Source organism: Leopardus geoffroyi, chromosome B2, assembly GCF_018350155.1.
Source record: "Leopardus geoffroyi isolate Oge1 chromosome B2, O.geoffroyi_Oge1_pat1.0, whole genome shotgun sequence".
In the NCBI taxonomy this organism is placed as follows: domain Eukaryota; kingdom Metazoa; phylum Chordata; class Mammalia; order Carnivora; family Felidae; genus Leopardus; species Leopardus geoffroyi.
Genome location: NC_059332.1, coordinates 124,796,866 through 124,814,441, shown reverse-complemented (window position 1 = coordinate 124,814,441; position 17,576 = coordinate 124,796,866). Strand labels below are relative to the sequence as shown.

Sequence of the window (17,576 nt, the reverse complement as noted above, 5' to 3'; positions counted from 1 at the left end):
GTGGTCTCTCCTTCTGAAGTTTTCCAACTGTACTTCTGCTTACAACATACACAACTACCTTGGATTATGGTAAATGTGTACATGGTTACCTCTTTCCTGGTAGGTTAGGAACTCTCGTCTTTGAACATTTTGCTTTTAATCCTACAAAGTTTTATGTATTGCTGGTAATGAAAATATAGTCGCCGAACAAGCCAATGAAAATAAGTCTAAAAGAAAAATTAAAAAGTTCAATGAATTGTCCTTTCTGGTTTAATTTGTAAGACACTTATTTTGACCTACTCTCACAGCTGAATTTTTAAGAAGTAAATTCTTTTTTTTTTTTTCAACGTTTATTTATTTTTGGGACAGAGAGAGACAGAGCATGAATGGGGGAGGTGCAGAGAGAGAGGGAGACACAGAATCGGAAACAGGCTCCAGGCTCCGAGCCATCAGCCCAGAGCCCGACGCGGGGCTCGAACTCACGGACCGCGAGATCGTGACCTGGCTGAAGTCGGACGCTTAACCGACTGCGCCACCCAGGCGCCCCAAGAAGTAAATTCTTAACAGACAACACCTTTACTTCTTCCTTCCCTCTTTCCCTCTCAGACTCTCCCCGGAATGGACACCTCATTTCAGACAGTGTTTGTTCATATACACATGAAGCTTTTGATAATTTTATAATCAATACCTATAGACATGACCAAGCAAGCCCCTTGAGATAGTTTTTAAAGGGCTAAAGCCAGGGTGCCTGGGTGGCTCAGTCAGGTAAGCATCTGATATCGGCTCAGGTCATGATCTCATGGTTCATGGATTTGAGCCCCATGTTGGGCTCTGTGCTGACAGGTCAGTTTGGATTCTGTGTCTCCTTCTCTCTCTGCTCCTCCCCTGCCCAAGCTCTGTCTCTCTCTCTCTCTCTCTCAAAAATAAATAAAACATTAAGAAAAAAATTTTTAAAGGGCCAAAGCCAACTTGATTCTATGTCAAACGTTTAATAATTGTAAAGCTCTTCTAGAATATCCAAATCATATGAATTCTGCCTAGTAGGGTGGAACAGAAATTTACTGGCATAAATGGTGCGGTGTTTTCTGTAGACTGTGGAATCATAGCTAATGATTAGGACCCTAAATGTATCTAGGTGGACAACTGATAAATAACAACTTACAAAGCTTTTGAAAGCTACAATTCAACGACAGTAAATATGTTGAACTCCTTTTGCAGGAATCAGAAATATATATGATGAAACACACACTCTTCCTTTCCATTACTACAGAAGAAAATTACCATTATAGGCTGCATAGAGGGAGGCTATAGAGGAAGACAAGAGATAGGAAGGAGACACTCTTAAAGAAAAGGTGTTTCTAATGTTCTGGTTCAAATTTGAATGAGTTCAGAGGTATTCATTTTATTATCATGCTGCACATACCCTTTTCTAGTAACTGTAACAAAAATGAAATCTAACACCAACCTTATGCCATGCATTGTAAGAACTTCTTTTATATTAACTCATTTAAGACACAACAACTCTAGGACACATGCATCACCATTATTCCCATTTTACAGATCAGAAAATTGAGCCACAGATAAGTAACTTTCCCAAGGTCGCCAGGCATTCTAGCTCCAGAAGCTATGCCCTTACCACTCTGCTACCAGATATTTGAAAAGAAAAACTGTCAAGAAGTTTAAAAACAAGAGAATCTGAAGATTGTTTCATAGGACAGTTACCCTACACGATCTCCTCCTCTTCCAGGCCATTGAAAGTTTCCTCAGTGAGTTCCTATCTACTGCAAAAGATTTCTCTTCTCTCATTAGGTTTCATTATTTTTCAGAAGCCACATTATTCACATTAACCTTGCAGTGAACTTAAACACGGGCCTGAAATGTTATCTTCTCCACCTAGTCAATATCACATATCTGGAGACCAGGGCCTTGCTACAAAGCCTTTCCAGAAACATAGAAACAGTTGAAAAAGTTATTCTGCTACCAACCACTGTGTAAGTGCAACTGAGTAAATGGACCATTATAGCTTCAATTCACCTATGAAAAGAGGGATCTGGTGATACAGGAGGTAATTTCAATTCTGAAGTGTGAATCTGGGTTGATTTTTCTCATTTTTGAACGCACGCAGATTATTATCTGTAATCACAAGTTTAGTGTCTTTTGCTTGTCATTTACCCTGGCGGTCCACTGAACTTCTCCTCTCCATGAGTCAATAACCATGTTAACAAGCAATTAGTAAGCCCTGTGCCAAATGCTCTGGTCATGCTAAAGGGACAAAAACGATACTAACAATATGTGATTAGTTTTCACCTCCTAACTAAATTGTCTAGTCATGCCTGGGCCGATAGTTAAGGACTACCCATCTGGAGACATTACGATGTGCGCTTTCCCTAAAGAGTCCATTGCAGGCCACTCACTGGGTCTTAAACTCCTCTCTCTCTGGACGCAAGGCCACCCCTGCCCTCTGGGGAAAGTGAAGTAAGAAAGGTAGTGGAGGGGACGATGAGCCAGCTGCCTCTAGCGGGGGGGAAATACGCCAGCCTATAATTCTCATGTGATAAGTGACTGTGGAAGACTGCCAGTCATCTTTCAACACTATCCCCTCTGTTTTCCAAGAACAGAACTCTGGCAGACAGCTGCCCTAATAAAGACTACACTTCCCATCCTTCCTTGCGATGAAACGTTGCCATACAGCTGAATTCTGGCCAATGGGATGTACTCAGAAATGTCTCCCAGGTGGTTGCTAGGTGAACTGTTGGCTGGGGATGGGGCACCATCATGGACCACAAGATGGAGAAACAAAATCCTGGAAACAAGGATCTCAGATCATGTGGTTCAACCAATACTGACGTAAGTTTATGAAAAAGGAAAATAAACTTCTGCCCTGTATCAACTGCAATGAATTCTAATTAATAAATCAATCTTTTCTTTCCTTTATCTAACCCTATCCCCTTGCCCATCTGATTCTTATGCTTTAGATCTTATTTATTTTAAATGTCACTTCTTAAGAATTGCCTTCTCTGTCTTCCTCTTCATCTGCCCTCCATCAGGCCCCGTTATAAATATACTTTTAGGTCCCTAGGTTTTTCTTTCCTTGTATTCATCACAATTTATGTGTATTTATGTATTTCATTAATTTATACCTCCATCATTAGTCTCCAAACAGACTCTGTTTTTGTTTGGTTTTGGTTTCATTTTCTTCACCACAGGATCTTCTGTGGCTTGCGCAGTGCCTGGCACACAGGAAGTAATCAAATATTTGAAGAATAGGGGTGCCTGGGTGGTTTAGTCAGTTAAGTGTCTGACTCTTGGTTTTGGCTCAAGTCATGATCTCACAGTTTGTGGGTTCCAGCCCCGCATCGCACTCCGCACTAATGGTGCGGAGCCTGCTTAGGATTCTCTCTCTGCCCCTCCCCCCCCACCTCCCTCTCTCTGTGTCTCTCTCAATAAACAAACAAACAAACAAACTTTAAAACACAACTGAGAGGGGTTTAGAAACAGTCCTTCCATTTGGCCCATTTCTTCCTCCCCGGCCAAGGCACTGAATGCAATGCTGGTACATAATAGCACTCTCTCCTCCTCCCTATAAGACCAGAATTCTAAATGGACATCCTGAAGCTTTGGTCTCCCAGATTCTCAGCCCTATAGCCATCAGCTCTTTTTCATCAGTTGCTCATCTTTGCATTTTCTGTAGATGTTTGGTTGGCTTTTGTTAAAAAATATAAAAATGCTTCAACAGCAAATGGCATTCTCCTTCCCTTCCCCCAACCTGATCTCTATCTTTCTCTCTTTCCCATTCTCTCTGTCTCTCTCTCTCTCTGTCTCTCTCTCTCTCTGTCTCTCTCTCTCTAACACACACACACACACACACACACACACACACACACACACACACACACAGAACTAATCTAGTGGGAAAGAGACATTGATTCTTCCTTTGTATTTGAATCTGTCTTGAAACTAGTGACAGAATGCGCTGTCATGAAAGATACAGAAAACACACAGGACTCTGAACCACTGTTAGTTTTGCTCCTTATCAGCCTGTGACTTAATTTTTCTGTTCAATCATCTTTGGAATGAGAATGGTAATGGCTACCGCCTACAACCCTTTTAGAATAGGCTTAGACGGCAAGCAAGAAAACGCACTGTTTAAGAGCACACGCGCGGCCTCCAGCTGAATTACAGTTCAAATCCTGGCCCTGCCACTTTCCTTGATGTATGATCTGAGTATGAATGTAGAGTACTTACCAGAGTGTCTGATGCAGAATAAATGTTAATTAATTAGCCCCTGTCATTTCTCCTTTAAAAATTGTAAAGTATCCCACCAGTATTCATTTCTATTACCCCAAGATGCATGCAAAGTAGAATGGCCAATAACAGAACATTCATCCAATGCTTTCTCAGGATTCAGTATCACATCCTTCCTTATCCACAAAGCCGGCTGCCCTCCCCAGACAGAATGCTCCCTTCTGCAACATACTTACGTGAGAAAAGGCCAGCCACACAATTCCCTTCAGTTTTAAAGACTCAGCTGGCTCTATGAGTTAATAACCTCACTAAAGGTTATCTACCAGCAAGAAGGGTGGGGGAAAAAAGTCCTAATTGCTCTAGTTGGAGATGTTATTAGTTTGTACCTGACTCCTATCAAGTCTGCATGGCAATTTACAGAAAGGGCAGATACCATGGGAAAATATTACCAAAGAGGACAAGTGTTGAACCTAAATATTAAATAGCTCCCTGCCGTCAACTAATCCATTTCTAAGGTAATCTATCTACAGAAAAACCTTTCTGATTCTACGGTCCTGATACTCGATTTGCTCAGGCTATAAAATTTTTATTTAGATCCCAGGGCCATTTCGATAAATCAAAATTGCCTTTTCTCCCCCTGCTGTTAGATAGTAAAATCCTGTAGAACAGGTCTTAGACTAAGTGATCTAACCTAATTTAATTTGTCAGGAGCAAGCACCACTGATTTTTTTTTTTTTTCTTAACCCTCCAATTGCAAGTCTAGGGCCTTCTTTCTAAATGGGGACACTGCCATCGGAATCTTGAGTTCCATTATTAGTTAGTTAGTTTAATCTTAGGGAAACCTGTAAAAGAGAAAACCATATTATTTTCTCTTCCGGAATTTAATACAACTGCTACATACCTACTCTGAAGAGTGTGACACAGTTCAATTTCTCATGTTTACAAACACTAGCAGATAGCAATATGTGAGCAAAATGCATGGCGTAGCTTTTTAAAATAGAGCACCTGGGGTTTGTCATAAAAATGTGCTATGCTGTGTTTAGACAGACATAAATAAAAACTGCATGGCGTGGTTTTATCGCTCCTGAAGTGCATACCAACGTTTGAAAATGCCTACCGTATTTCATGTTAAACCATTTTCTAGTACCTACAAAATATTTATCTCAAATGACTAGAAGAGTTTTACAGGAAATGGCCGGTTTAGATAATTTATCACGAGAACGAGCTATGTAGAAGCATCAAGGATAAATATACCTTTCACATGGATTGGGAATCCAGCCTTTCTTTGAGGACTCATCCAATTCTCTTTGCTTAATGTAATTTTAGGGAGAACAAGGGGCAAGAACATTTTAACATGGTAATGGTATTGGCAAAACAAGGGTTTATTTGAGAGTTTTTACAGGGCCATCATAAGTATTATAGAATCACAAGATAAAAGGGTACATGCTTTTAAGAATACTACAGTTACCACAGAAATTCTTCCAGCATAGAGACAGGGTATGAACATTATTATTATTTCTAAGCGAGAAATGCTACAATTTGGATAGGTCTTCATACGCAAATATTCTAAATGTCAGAAGTAAATGACCATGGAGCCCTCCCTTGTGGGCCAAAGTAGTCAGACCGCTATCTCTAAAGTTCCATTTGGTATGAATAATAATAATATCACTCTAAAGCATAGTTACCTCATCATTTATGTTTTAGCTGCTTGGCTCAAAATGTTTATCTGAAATAAAAGTATACTATAAGAAAATTAGCTTAGGGGCAGCTGGGGTGGCTCAGTGGGTTAAACGTCTGACTTCGGCTCAGGTCATGATCTCACGATTCATGGGTTCATGCTCTGCGTCATGTTCTGTGCTGACAGCTCAGAGCCTGGAGCCTGCTTCGGATTCTGTGTCTCCCTCTCTCTCTGCCCCTCCCTGTTCATACTCTGTCTCTCTCAAAAATAAACATAGAGAAGAAAAGAAAAGAAAAGAAAAGAGAAGAAAATTAGCTTAAAGCTAGGTTTGTTGTGAGCTGAAAATTTTTTCCCCCAAATTCCAATGTGTAAATGGTTAAAAATAACAGCATCGAGCAAAGGCCCTTATACTTTTAAGCATTTTGGAGATCTAATTATAAAGAACGGCAGGTCTGATTATGGCCTTCTTTTTTCTGACAATGCCTTATTTCTTCCCAGACATTAACAACGAGTACCAACGGCCTATTATGGTGTCATTAGAAAGTCGATGAAGATGGATTTTCCAGCATTTCCAGGAGAGTTAACATGTGTCAACTCCTGTCCCCAGCAAGGCTAGCAGAAGGCACTGCTGGGCTGCAGGTAGGGAGCGAGCGTAAGTTTTCAAAACAGGTGTTACTGTTGACACAACCATCAGACATTCTGCTTCTCCAAGGCTTTAAGAAGAATACGTACTTTTAATTTTTAAGACAAATTTGTGGATTCCATAAAAAGGTATATTCCTGGGAGAATATCCAGAATAATGGGAAATCTGTGAGATAGGTCTCTCAGCATGATACCACAGTTCACCCTCTAGTATACGGAGACTAAGAATAGGACGACTCAACAGACTGGACTTGAACGCCACAAAAGTGATTAATTAACACGGCAGCTGGCCTGGCCTCTCAGTGGCAGCACAGAGGAAGTGGAAAAGTAAAATAAGCCTAGAAGTGGTTGCTTTTCAGTTCCTATGACTCCAGAGCTGTCGAACGTGTGTCAGAGGACAAGGCAAAACTGTACATTTTACAGAATCAAAGAGAGTTAAAGACGATTAAGATCTTAAGGATCAGTTAGCTCAGAGATTTTCAACGTTTCGGTGTTTAAGGATATTTCTAGATCAGAGCTCCTGGGTGGCTCAGCGGGGTGAGCGTCCGACTCTTGATTTCGGCTCAGGTCACGATCTCGTGGTTCGTGAGTTCGAGCCCTGTGTTGGGCTGTGCTCTGGTAGTGCAGAGCCTGCTTGGGATCCTCTCTCTCCCTTTCTCTGCCCCTCCCCTGCTTGCACACACATGTTCTCTCTCAAAATAAATAAACTTTAACAACAAAAAAAAGAATATTCCTAGATGCACCCACTGAGATTATGACTCAGCCGCAGCAGGCAGGAAGTAGTGGGAATATGTAACACTTCTAAAGCACCTGCTTTATGCCAGATACTGTGCTAAGTTCTTTACAAATATCACTTATTTAACTCTTGCAACAATCCTACTGGGTAGATGCTATTATATCCTCCATTTTAGATATGAGGAGACGAAGGCACAGAGTGATGAAGGAATCTGCCTGAGGACGTCCCAATAGAAAGTGAGTAAGTGTTAAGTATTCAAACCCAGACAGGCTAGCTTCAGAGTCTCAGCTCTTTGTCACTCCACTAAATCACCCGTGGACTACGGGCTATGGTGAGTCCCAAGGCATTAACAAAATGTCATCACTGAAATCATCTTTTCTTTTCTGAACGGAGAAACTCACACCCAGAAGAGTGAAATCTCTTATCTAAGACAAAAATCCTTCAGTGCATTTTCGGGAAGAAATCAACCATTATACAACACCCAACTGTTCTTAAATATTTCTCTATGCTTATTCCTCTAGGGGGGAAATGAACAGATGGCATTATTAAAAGCCAGCCCAGGGGTTTCAGCTGTGATTTTTCTGACCAAGGTGCTGTTCTGGACACAGACTTCCATCCTCTTCTGCCCAACTCACCGTTCATTCACAGGAAATGACACGTTCCAGAGTCAGCATTAAGGCCTCCAAATCATGGTGATTCTCAAGGGAGGGAAAAGGGTGAGGGGAAGGAGAGATACCATCCCCCAAAACGGTAACTGAAGATACGGTTCATGTAATTTGAGGATGGAAAAGAAAGATGTGATTGTGATATGGTTCCTAAGGATGGTGTTCCTGTCCCTAACGTGTCTATTCCAAAGCCTTAGTATGTGGGAAAACATCATTAGGTCCTCGCTGTGTTTTAACATAAACAGGCAGCCGAATATCCGGAATGATCAGGTCTACCCTAAGCTGGACCAACTCACGTACATTCTCGCAAAAAGTGATAAACACATCACCTAACAACATTAGACACGCAGGATCAGGCCCAAAATCATATGTCACTGAAAAGTTACCTTTTTACTCAGTTGTCATTTCTGTTCAGCAATCCAGGTAATTCTGGGGGACCATAAGCAAGGATAACCGTGCATTCCAGATGAAGGGGGTGTCAGCATGGCCACAGCGCAGAGGCATTTTCAAGGTAACAATGAGGGCGGAGGGGGGGGTGGGGGGGGTGGAGGTTAGCTCGTTCCTGTTCTAATGACGTCAAACCAACCTTCATCACTTCCACCTGCAGGTCTTCATGGAGGGAAGGCGTCACTTTCACGGCATTCAGGATCTGATTGAGCAGCTGCTTCTCATCAGAATCTGTTTCCATGGATACAAACCTCTCTTCTGACAGAAGCTTCTGTAAAGAGGCACAAGGCAGTGATCACAGATAGGCTTCCCCCCCTGCTGCCTCATTCTGTAGTATCTTAGTATGTACTGAGGGTAATTGTACTCGGGAGCCACGTAGGTGGAGGCCGGTAGGGCAGAACTCATGCCATGGGCCAGTGAAAAAGAGAAACGCATCGAACCCTTGGTCAACAGTTTGGGCAAAGACCTTTTGCTGCTATTAGGTAAGTCATTCTAAATAACATGGCAACCATTCAGGTCACGTGGTTGGTGGGGGAGGAGGATGAATGTGCCGGGCAGGAGGGGGGGGATCCGGCGCCTTACAAAGGTCACATTCATGCACACCCTTTCTGAATGTGGCTTTGTCACAGGAAAGGAGAAGGTCTTGTGGTCGACAAGTTCACTTTTCAGAAAAAGCTTACCTTTTTACTTTACCAAAGAAGCGCTCACGAATTCACACATCTTCATGCATTTTCAGCAGAAAACGAATCCCACAAAAACCGAACGAGAGGACATTCGCTTTCACGAGGTCTCTCAGGAAACGTTACACCTCACAGCTCTTTTGTATTTGGGGACAACTCTTATTTTCTAGAAAATTCTATCTTCGGTTGTACCACAACCCGCCTCCCTACAACTTCTACTCCTTCATCTTTCTCTGGAGCCACAAGGACTAAGCTAAAATATCTGAAGTCAGCTATGAAGTCCACTTCAGTCTTTTCTTCTCTATACGAGACCTCCTGAGGCATCTTTAAATGTTCTTGGTGTGATATGGTTTCATAAATACTCTCCTGCTCGAAATGCGGCCTCCAGAGTGAATGTCACACGTTAAGGGTGGTCCGACATTAAAGAATAATGCAACCAAGAGTGCCCCCTAAGGTCACCTGTGAACTTTGGGTGATTGTGTGTCACTGTAAGTGGATCGTTGGCCAAAGTGTACCATTTGGGGCCCCTGGGTGGCTCAGTCTGTTAAGCATCTGACTCTTGTCGGCTCATATTGGCTCAAGTCATGATTACACGGTCATGGGGTGGAGCCCCATGTTGGGCTCCGCACTGAATGTGGAGCCTCCTTGGGATTCTCTCTCTCTCTCTGCCCACCCCCCCCCCCAACTTGTGCTTTTTCTCTCTCTCTCTCTCAAAATAAATAAATAAACAAAAAAAATGTACCATTCTGGTGAGTGATGCTGATCATGGAGGAGGTTATGAACGGGTAGGGTAGGGGGTATATGGGAAAGCTCTGCACTTTTTTTTTTTTTTTAATTTTTTTTTTCAACGTTTATTTATTTTTGGGACAGAGAGAGACAGAGCATGAACGGGGGAGGGGCAGAGAGAGAGGGAGACACAGAATCGGAAACAGGCTCCAGGCTCCGAGCCATCAGCCCAGAGCCTGACGCGGGGCTCAAACTCACGGACCGCGAGATCGTGACCTGGCTGAAGTCGGACGCTTAACCGACTGCGCCACCCAGGCGCCCCTCTGCACTTCTTATCAACGTCACTGTAGATCTGACATTGCTCTTCAAAAAAGGAAAAAAAGTCTTAAAAATGTTTAAGATGGCAGAAGGGAAAGGCAAAAAGAAATGGGGTCTTCGGTGGCACCACTGAGCTGTTGAATCAGACCTACAACTGACCACCACCAGAATTCTCGTTATGTGAGATGACTAAATGGGTTTATTGCCTAAAACCAAAAACTGAAAAACGGCAACGTATGATTTTAATTATAGTCTCGGATCAAATGAGCTTAGCTGCAAGTCACGGCACATCCTATGCTGACTTGCCCTGAAATCCTTAATTCTCATTCATCAGGGCTCCAATTAAGCTATTCTTCCCATTCTGTCCTGAGGCAGTTCATTTTTGAGACCCTGGTGAAAGATTCTGTATTTATCCCTTTTAAATTTGTCCTCGTGCCGTTCAGGGTAGAGCCGCAGCGGTGAAGAACTTTTGCAATTCCGATTCACCTTGGGTAAGGACTCCCTCTTGTAGCAGAATGTCACTGCAGATCCAGAACACAAGTATTTCGAACCTTCTTAGGACTGCCTGACCTTCTGGCCATATCCTTTCAAAAGAGGTTTTTTCACTACCACACAGTACATGCCAGGTACCCCAGAGTTAAAGTTTACATTCAAACCTGTTTTTACTTCAAGTGATAAAGACTGCAACGGCCTACAAAAGTGCCTACACTTGACAGTAGGTGACAGACGGTGGTAAGAATACCCAGTGCCCACTCATTAGAATTAACAGATAAAGCAAGACCTTAAGAACATGGTTCTGTAAGCTTAGAGTGTCTGGGGGTTAAGAAATAACTACATGGGAAATCCATACAATATTAGAGAAGAGGAAACACACAGGTTAACACAAACTCCCATTCATATTCGTGGCTGGCCCAAGGAGAAAACAAGGAGTATTTAATAACATTGACAGTGTTTAACAATGTTTAATACTGGGGCGCCTGGGTGGCTCAGTCGATTGAGTGGGCAACTCTTGATTTCAGCTCAGGTCATGATCCCGAGGTCATGGGATTGAGCCCTGAGGTGGGATCCTCACTGAGCATGGAGCCTGCTTGGGATTCATTCTCTCTCTCTCTCTCTCTCCCTCCCTCCCTCCCTCCCTCCCTCTGCCCCTCTCCACGTACATGCATGCTCTCTTTCTCTCTCAAAAAAAAAACATCTAATATTAACATGTACATTATCTAATTCCAATCCACTGGAAAAAGAAGAGTCTTAGTTTTCTCATTCATATGTATTGACTTTTTTTTTTTTAATGTTTACTTATTTATTTGACAGAGGAAGAGACAGAGAGATGGGGAGAGAGAATGCCAAGCAGGCTCTGTGCTCTCAACCCAGAGCCAGACGCTGGGCTTCAACTCACGAACCGTGAGATCATGATCTGAACCTAAATCAAGAGTCGGACACTTAACCAACTGAACCACCCAGGCGCCCCATCAGAGGTACTAACTCTTCAGAGGCATTAGGGCCTTCTCTGGACTTAAAGGATGAAATAATACATACTAATGTGAAAAGACATCTGACAAATGCTACCCATCCATGGCCACACTGCATAAACCCCATAGGCTTGAACTACACAGTGCTTTGTCACTTAGAAACCAAACTGCTTCAAAGTCAATGCATTTATATAGCCATCACCTTTGCACTGTTCAAATTAGACCTATTACATATGGTGTAAAATATACAGGAGCAAATGCTCAGAGAAGCAAAGTGTTCAAGCAATCTGACTTTTCTTGTCTTCTTTTCTTCTTCTTCTTTTTTTTTTTTTCATTTTAGAGAGAGAGAGAGCATGTGAGCAGGGGAGAGGGGCACAGGAAAAGAGAGAGAGAATCCCAAGCAGGCTCCACATCTAGCATGGAGCCCAGTGTGGGGTTTGATCCCATGACCCAGGCATCATGATCTGAGCTGAATCAAGAGTCAGACTCTCAATGGACTGAGCCACCCAGGCACCCCTGACTTTTCTGATCACACCAAATTTCTTTGTGGCCCTCCGATTTTGCTCTGGAAACAAAACACATGAGTTCATTCACCAACCTAACTGTAAAATGGAAAACAAGATAAAATCTTTCCAGTTTACTATTAATTCTCCTTACACAGAACCACAGATGTTGAATTTATATAAGATTTTACTTGGTATAGAACTTGAGATGTTTCACGGGGGATCAAGAGATCCTGGGCTCTCCTAAAGCTGGCCATCCTCCAAAACATTTCATTTCTATGCGAGCCTAGCTGGGTCCCCAGGAATCAGTATCAGATGACAAAGGCTCAACAAGATAATGCGATCCACGGAGAAACGCTGGTAAATGTAAGAAAATCCTCTGTCCTCTGTGGTTATTACCTAGTTCAATCAAATTGTGGTCTGGGTCTTTGACGGCTAGTATTCAAAATGTTAAGTATTTGTTCTTTCAACGCCAAAGTAGCCTGTCAATTTCTGTCACCTGACTGCACCCAGTGAGAGCCTTACCTGTATTCCTGCCAAGGCATGTTGGGCCAGTTTCACATTCTTGGATTCCAAAGCCAGCTGGAGAGGTAGCAAGCATTTCTCCCTGGCAAACACATAAATAAGGACAACAAAACACATGAGCTCAGCAAAACTGGCAGTCAAATGATAGAAGCCTTATGTACACCCACTCCCAAATGCTGTGACACACATACATAAAAACTATAACCAATGATAAAAATGCACAGGGACCGAAAAAAGCCACAGCTAAAGAAATATGAACAGAAATGATAGCATATCAGCACTTGCCTTGGCTACAGGAAGAGCCAACACAAGGACTCTCAAACAATTGTTTTGACGCACAAATTATTACATGGTGGGATTCTTACCAGTCCATGAACATGCCTTGCTCTTTCCTAAATATACTTGCTTATACCCGGTACATCTGGGGTGAACAAGTCTAGAAAGCACCATTAGAATAGATTTCTATGCCTTGCTCATGCCTCTCTCTTACCTACAAAGAGAATGCATCACCACCACTACTCTGCCTCATCAATATAAACTGAAAGTCTATTTTGTCAGTTTCTCTCCCATTCAAAATGTTCCACAATCATTTATAATTTGTAAATTTGCTTTTTAGCCTCCATCAGGCAGATCTGAATTCTGTGATGGGTTCCTAATAAACATGCTTCCAAGACAGAACGATAAACAAAATAGCAACAGCTTTGACCAATGAGAAGTACCTAGTGCCATGGGAGAGATGAAAAAGACCTAGGTGGAGAGGTACTTGGGGTATTTTTAAAATATTTATTTATTTATTTTGAGACAGAGTTAGAGAGCAAGCAGGGGAGAGTCAGAGAGAGAGAGAGAGAGACAGAGACAGAGAATCTCAAGCAGGTCAGCAGAGAGCCTGATGTGGGGTTTGAACTCATGACCTGAGCCAAAATCCAGAGTCAGACACTTAACCGACTGAGCCACCCAAGGGCCCTGGATATTTTAAAGCTTAAAAACAAATAAATGGGGACTAAAATACGTTAGGAATAAACCAAAAGGGCTACCAAAAAAAAAAAAAAAACAATCTTTCTATTAGAACATTCACTCTAAATAATTAAACAACAGTCCAAGAATTTTAATCAACCTGTTATTTCCCCATGGAGCTATACTGGCATAACCAATGAAATGTTCCTTAATTTTACCAGGTTCCTCCACCCCCACTTTAACTGCAGCAATATCATTTTTATCTATTCAGCATAAACCGAAAGATTGATTGACTTTAGGGAGTATAAAAGCTATAGGGTAAGACTATAAGATTTCATCTTTGGAGAAATAAGGATCACTGTTGAAGAACCCAATGAAACACAAAGTTAATTATAGCTTTGATTCCTTCCTATCTGTCCGGCAGCTCTACTGCTTTTCTATGGAACCTTCCATCAGCAGAACAAAGACAGACTCCACCAGAAAGAACATCCACCTTCCCAATCCTTCTCACCTCTCCCCTCACCAACCCAATGCTGCAATAGCCTCTTTTACGTGACAATCGATGAACTCCACAACCATTTTTCATTAGACACATCCTGTGACAGATGGGTAAGTTACCCAACTGTGTTACTTCCAGCGGGGTGGCTGGAATTTTGTCACCGTACTGTTATTACCAGCTTCACTATCATTACAAGACACACGCGTCTGTACCTTCAGTTAAAGCAGGAGTAGTTGATTTTTCCAAATTCGTTTTTTCTTTTGTTTAATCATAACCAGTTTATAAGCTGGAAAAATTAACCAGAAGGGTGAAAGTTGAGAAGTAGGAATGAGAGGCAGATGGAGTACGAGCCAGAATAACCACAGAATTTCACCTATAAACCCTTGAAACAATCAAATTTCCATCAGGATTCATGCACCGTGAAAGAACTTTCACATTCAGAGTGAGATCTGCCAGTGAAGGCGCAGGACCAACGAGCGAGCATGAAGGCCCGTAACTCTTACAGCCTCGCAGCTTGGGGAAGGGCAAGTCTCTGTCGAGCGGCCGTGTGCTGAAAATCCGTAAGTATCACACATTACTCACTAAGGGCAGCAAACAAGAGTGGAGACCACATTCAGCAAATAGGGCACACCTGGAAATGCAGAACCTTCTGACCTTGGGAAGCAGCATTATGTTTGCATACAAACAGTTGCAGACTCTGTTGTAGGTAATTGACGAATCATGGGAATCTCCCCCCCAGACCAAGAGCACATTATATACACTGTATGTTAGCCAACTTGACAATAAGTTATATTAAAACAACAAGAAACAAAAAACCGCAGACTCCTATTGCTTTGCCACCTTCAGAAATAGTCCGTGAAATCCACATTCCACCTTCTCGTCTAGATATACATTCACACGATTTATCTTCAGACCTCAGCCAGGTTACGAACAAATGTGAGGGCCACCAGGTTGTACCCCGATTCTAGAGGACATCGCTGATTGGCTTGCTCCCTGTGCTAGTCTTCTTGGTCACCAGACAGGACTGAAAGATGTAAGTGGTTCCGCTAGGCTTTGGTTGACTTGAAAGGTATCAGAATTTGGTGGAAAGAACATGGGCTATGGAATCACGCAGAGCCAGATTCAAACCCTAACTATAAGCTGTAGAATCCCAATCAAGATACTTAACTTTGTTGGATATTAGCTTCCCATTACATAAGAAGGGCAACTGAAGACCAACCCAGCAGGACTGCAGTAAGGAGTACAAATAATACATATCAGGGGCTGGCAAATTTCTTCTGTAGATAATAAATATTTTAGGCTTTCCTGTCCATAGTGTCTCTGTCCTAAGTACTCAGCTGTACCACAGCACAAAAGCAGTCGTAGATAATACACAAATCAATAAACAGGGATATGTCCCAATAAAACTTTATTTGTAGAAACAGGCAATAGGCCAGATTTGGCCTATAGGCTATAGTTTGCCCCGTCCTGATATAGACAAGGCTCAGCACAGATCGTGATTTGCAGCACAGGATAATAAGATCTAATCTTCTCACAGTATGCAGAAAGATTTTGCACAGGACGTGGAGCTAATTGTCCTGGGAGGGTTTTGGCAAAACCAAGCTCTCTTCTAGAGAGAGATCTTAGACTACCAAGATGTCTCTTGGAAAATAAGTGTTTTGAGAAAGCAGATAGATTTCATCTAGGTACTGAGCCAAGGCACTGCATCCATCCAAGCATCTATTCAACCAACATTTGAGTGCCTTATGTATGCAAGGCACCATCACGGGTGCTCGGAAAAATCTGGCCAGAAACACAACAGAACAGGTACTTGCTTTCATTTCATTCAAGGAATGAAATGAGGAAAAAATAAAATTAGCACTTACTTCTGTTTAGTGTACCTGTCACTTCCACCTTAAAATAGGTGTTTTTACCCCATTTTACAATTAAGAAAATGGACGTTCAGAGAGGTTCTACAGCCTGCCCAAGGCTACACAGCTAAAATCTATTAGAGACAATCCAAATGTAAATCCATCTGACTCTCAAGCCAAGTTCCTTCCAACACCCTTTGGTCTCAAAAGATCTGAGCAGAGTTAGAATAGATTTATTTCCTAACCTTTTTGGGATCACAAGCATAAAATATCTGGCGCTGGACCCTCTTCCTAGAGAAATGCAGAAATCATTTCAGAGGACTCATGAGTCCCCCAAACCCCAATTTCACATGGATCCACGTTGAAGGCCCCCTGACCTCAAGGGAAAGGACCCTGCCCAACATGGCGGATATTTTGGTGTGTCAAAGAGAGTCATGTTCCCTGACTGGGCTTAGAGTTCTACAAGGATAGGCTTTGAAGTGATGTTATGCTGAGCCTGAGGCAGAGAAGTAGGTTCTTTGGGCTGGGGGGGGGGGGGGTGCGGCGCAGAAGACGGGAGGTAAGGGGAATGACTGTTTTTAGCATTCAAGGTGTCTCCTCCCCTCAGACCCAGCAGAGTCCCAAATTAGCATCACAAGCCTCAGTTCCTGACTTCAACAGGAAATGAACACATGGGAAACGAAGCTCATGGGGCACAAATGATTTCCTTGTTTGCCCTGTGATACCATCAAGATCCCGATGCCCTGGTTTTGTGTGTGTGTGTGTGTGTGTGTGTGTGTGTGTGTGTGTGTGATTTTAATAAAAGAAAATACAGGCCTGTTAATTAGGTCTCAGGATGAAATTCATAATGGAGATGCGAGGCGGCACACAGTCCCCTTTGCACATACTGTATTGAAATAAATCATCTTTTGATCTTTCTAGATGCTGCCTCATTAGGAAAAGGGCATACCAAAAATCAATATTCAGTTACATTAAGTGATTATTTTTTATGCACAGGCATGTGCAAGGTCCCTCTTGCCTAATTAAATACAGGCAGTGGCCCCAGGTTTCATGTCCTGACATGCGATTATTTCTTAAAGAAGAATTAGTTGTGTTGCATATGCATGAGGAAGACGTCATCCCGGGACACTGCCTGGTATGTCAAGGAGACTAAACCTATTTCCTTTACTGTGCTGTCATGGGTCACAGACCAGCCTCACTGGGTTGGAAGATGACAATGAACAAAGGGAAATTAAAATAGGTGAACAAGGGGAAGTTACGATTTACCAAAAATCAGCTTTCTACACTAACGTCAGTAGGGGCTTCAAGTAAAACCAAATTCCTGAAGGTGGGGCTGGTTTCTTTTTGATGAACCACAGGGGGAAGAGCACAAAGATATTTCGGATTTCTAAAGTCTGCTGACACGCTCCAATTCTAGGATTCTAGGATCTAAGCCATGAATTCAGCAACTGTCTGCGTTGCTTCACATAATAACCATGGCTCTGGCTGAGAATCAGAGGCTTGCATGGGCAAAGTCCCATGGTCACATATTCATATTTATATTTTCCTTACAACTTTTCAAGGTAGAGATTTCATTGTCAACAAGACGAAGAGACAGATTACCTGCCCAAGCTCACAGGTTGGTAAATGAAACAGCTGTGACTTAAGCTTGTACCATGTG

The 17,576-nt window shown here is 42.4% G+C and overlaps 1 protein-coding gene across 6 annotated transcripts in view; it reads right to left on the bottom strand.

The window, feature by feature from the left end:
• ARFGEF3 (ARFGEF family member 3) overlaps positions 1–17,576 on the bottom strand; it is a 184,220-nt gene that overhangs the window by 126,160 nt on the left and 40,484 nt on the right. For 3 of the 6 annotated variants that reach the window (XM_045499782.1, XM_045499783.1, XM_045499785.1), the window contains 2 exons: positions 12,614–12,695; positions 8,532–8,663 (listed from right to left, as the gene is read on the bottom strand). In XM_045499782.1, coding sequence (XP_045355738.1) covers positions 8,532–8,663; positions 12,614–12,695 — 214 coding nt within the window. Of the gene's footprint in view, positions 1–8,331; positions 8,450–8,531; positions 8,664–12,613; positions 12,696–17,576 lie in introns of those variants that run through there. The other 3 variants (XM_045499784.1, XM_045499786.1, XM_045499787.1) reach the window with 2 other exon arrangements.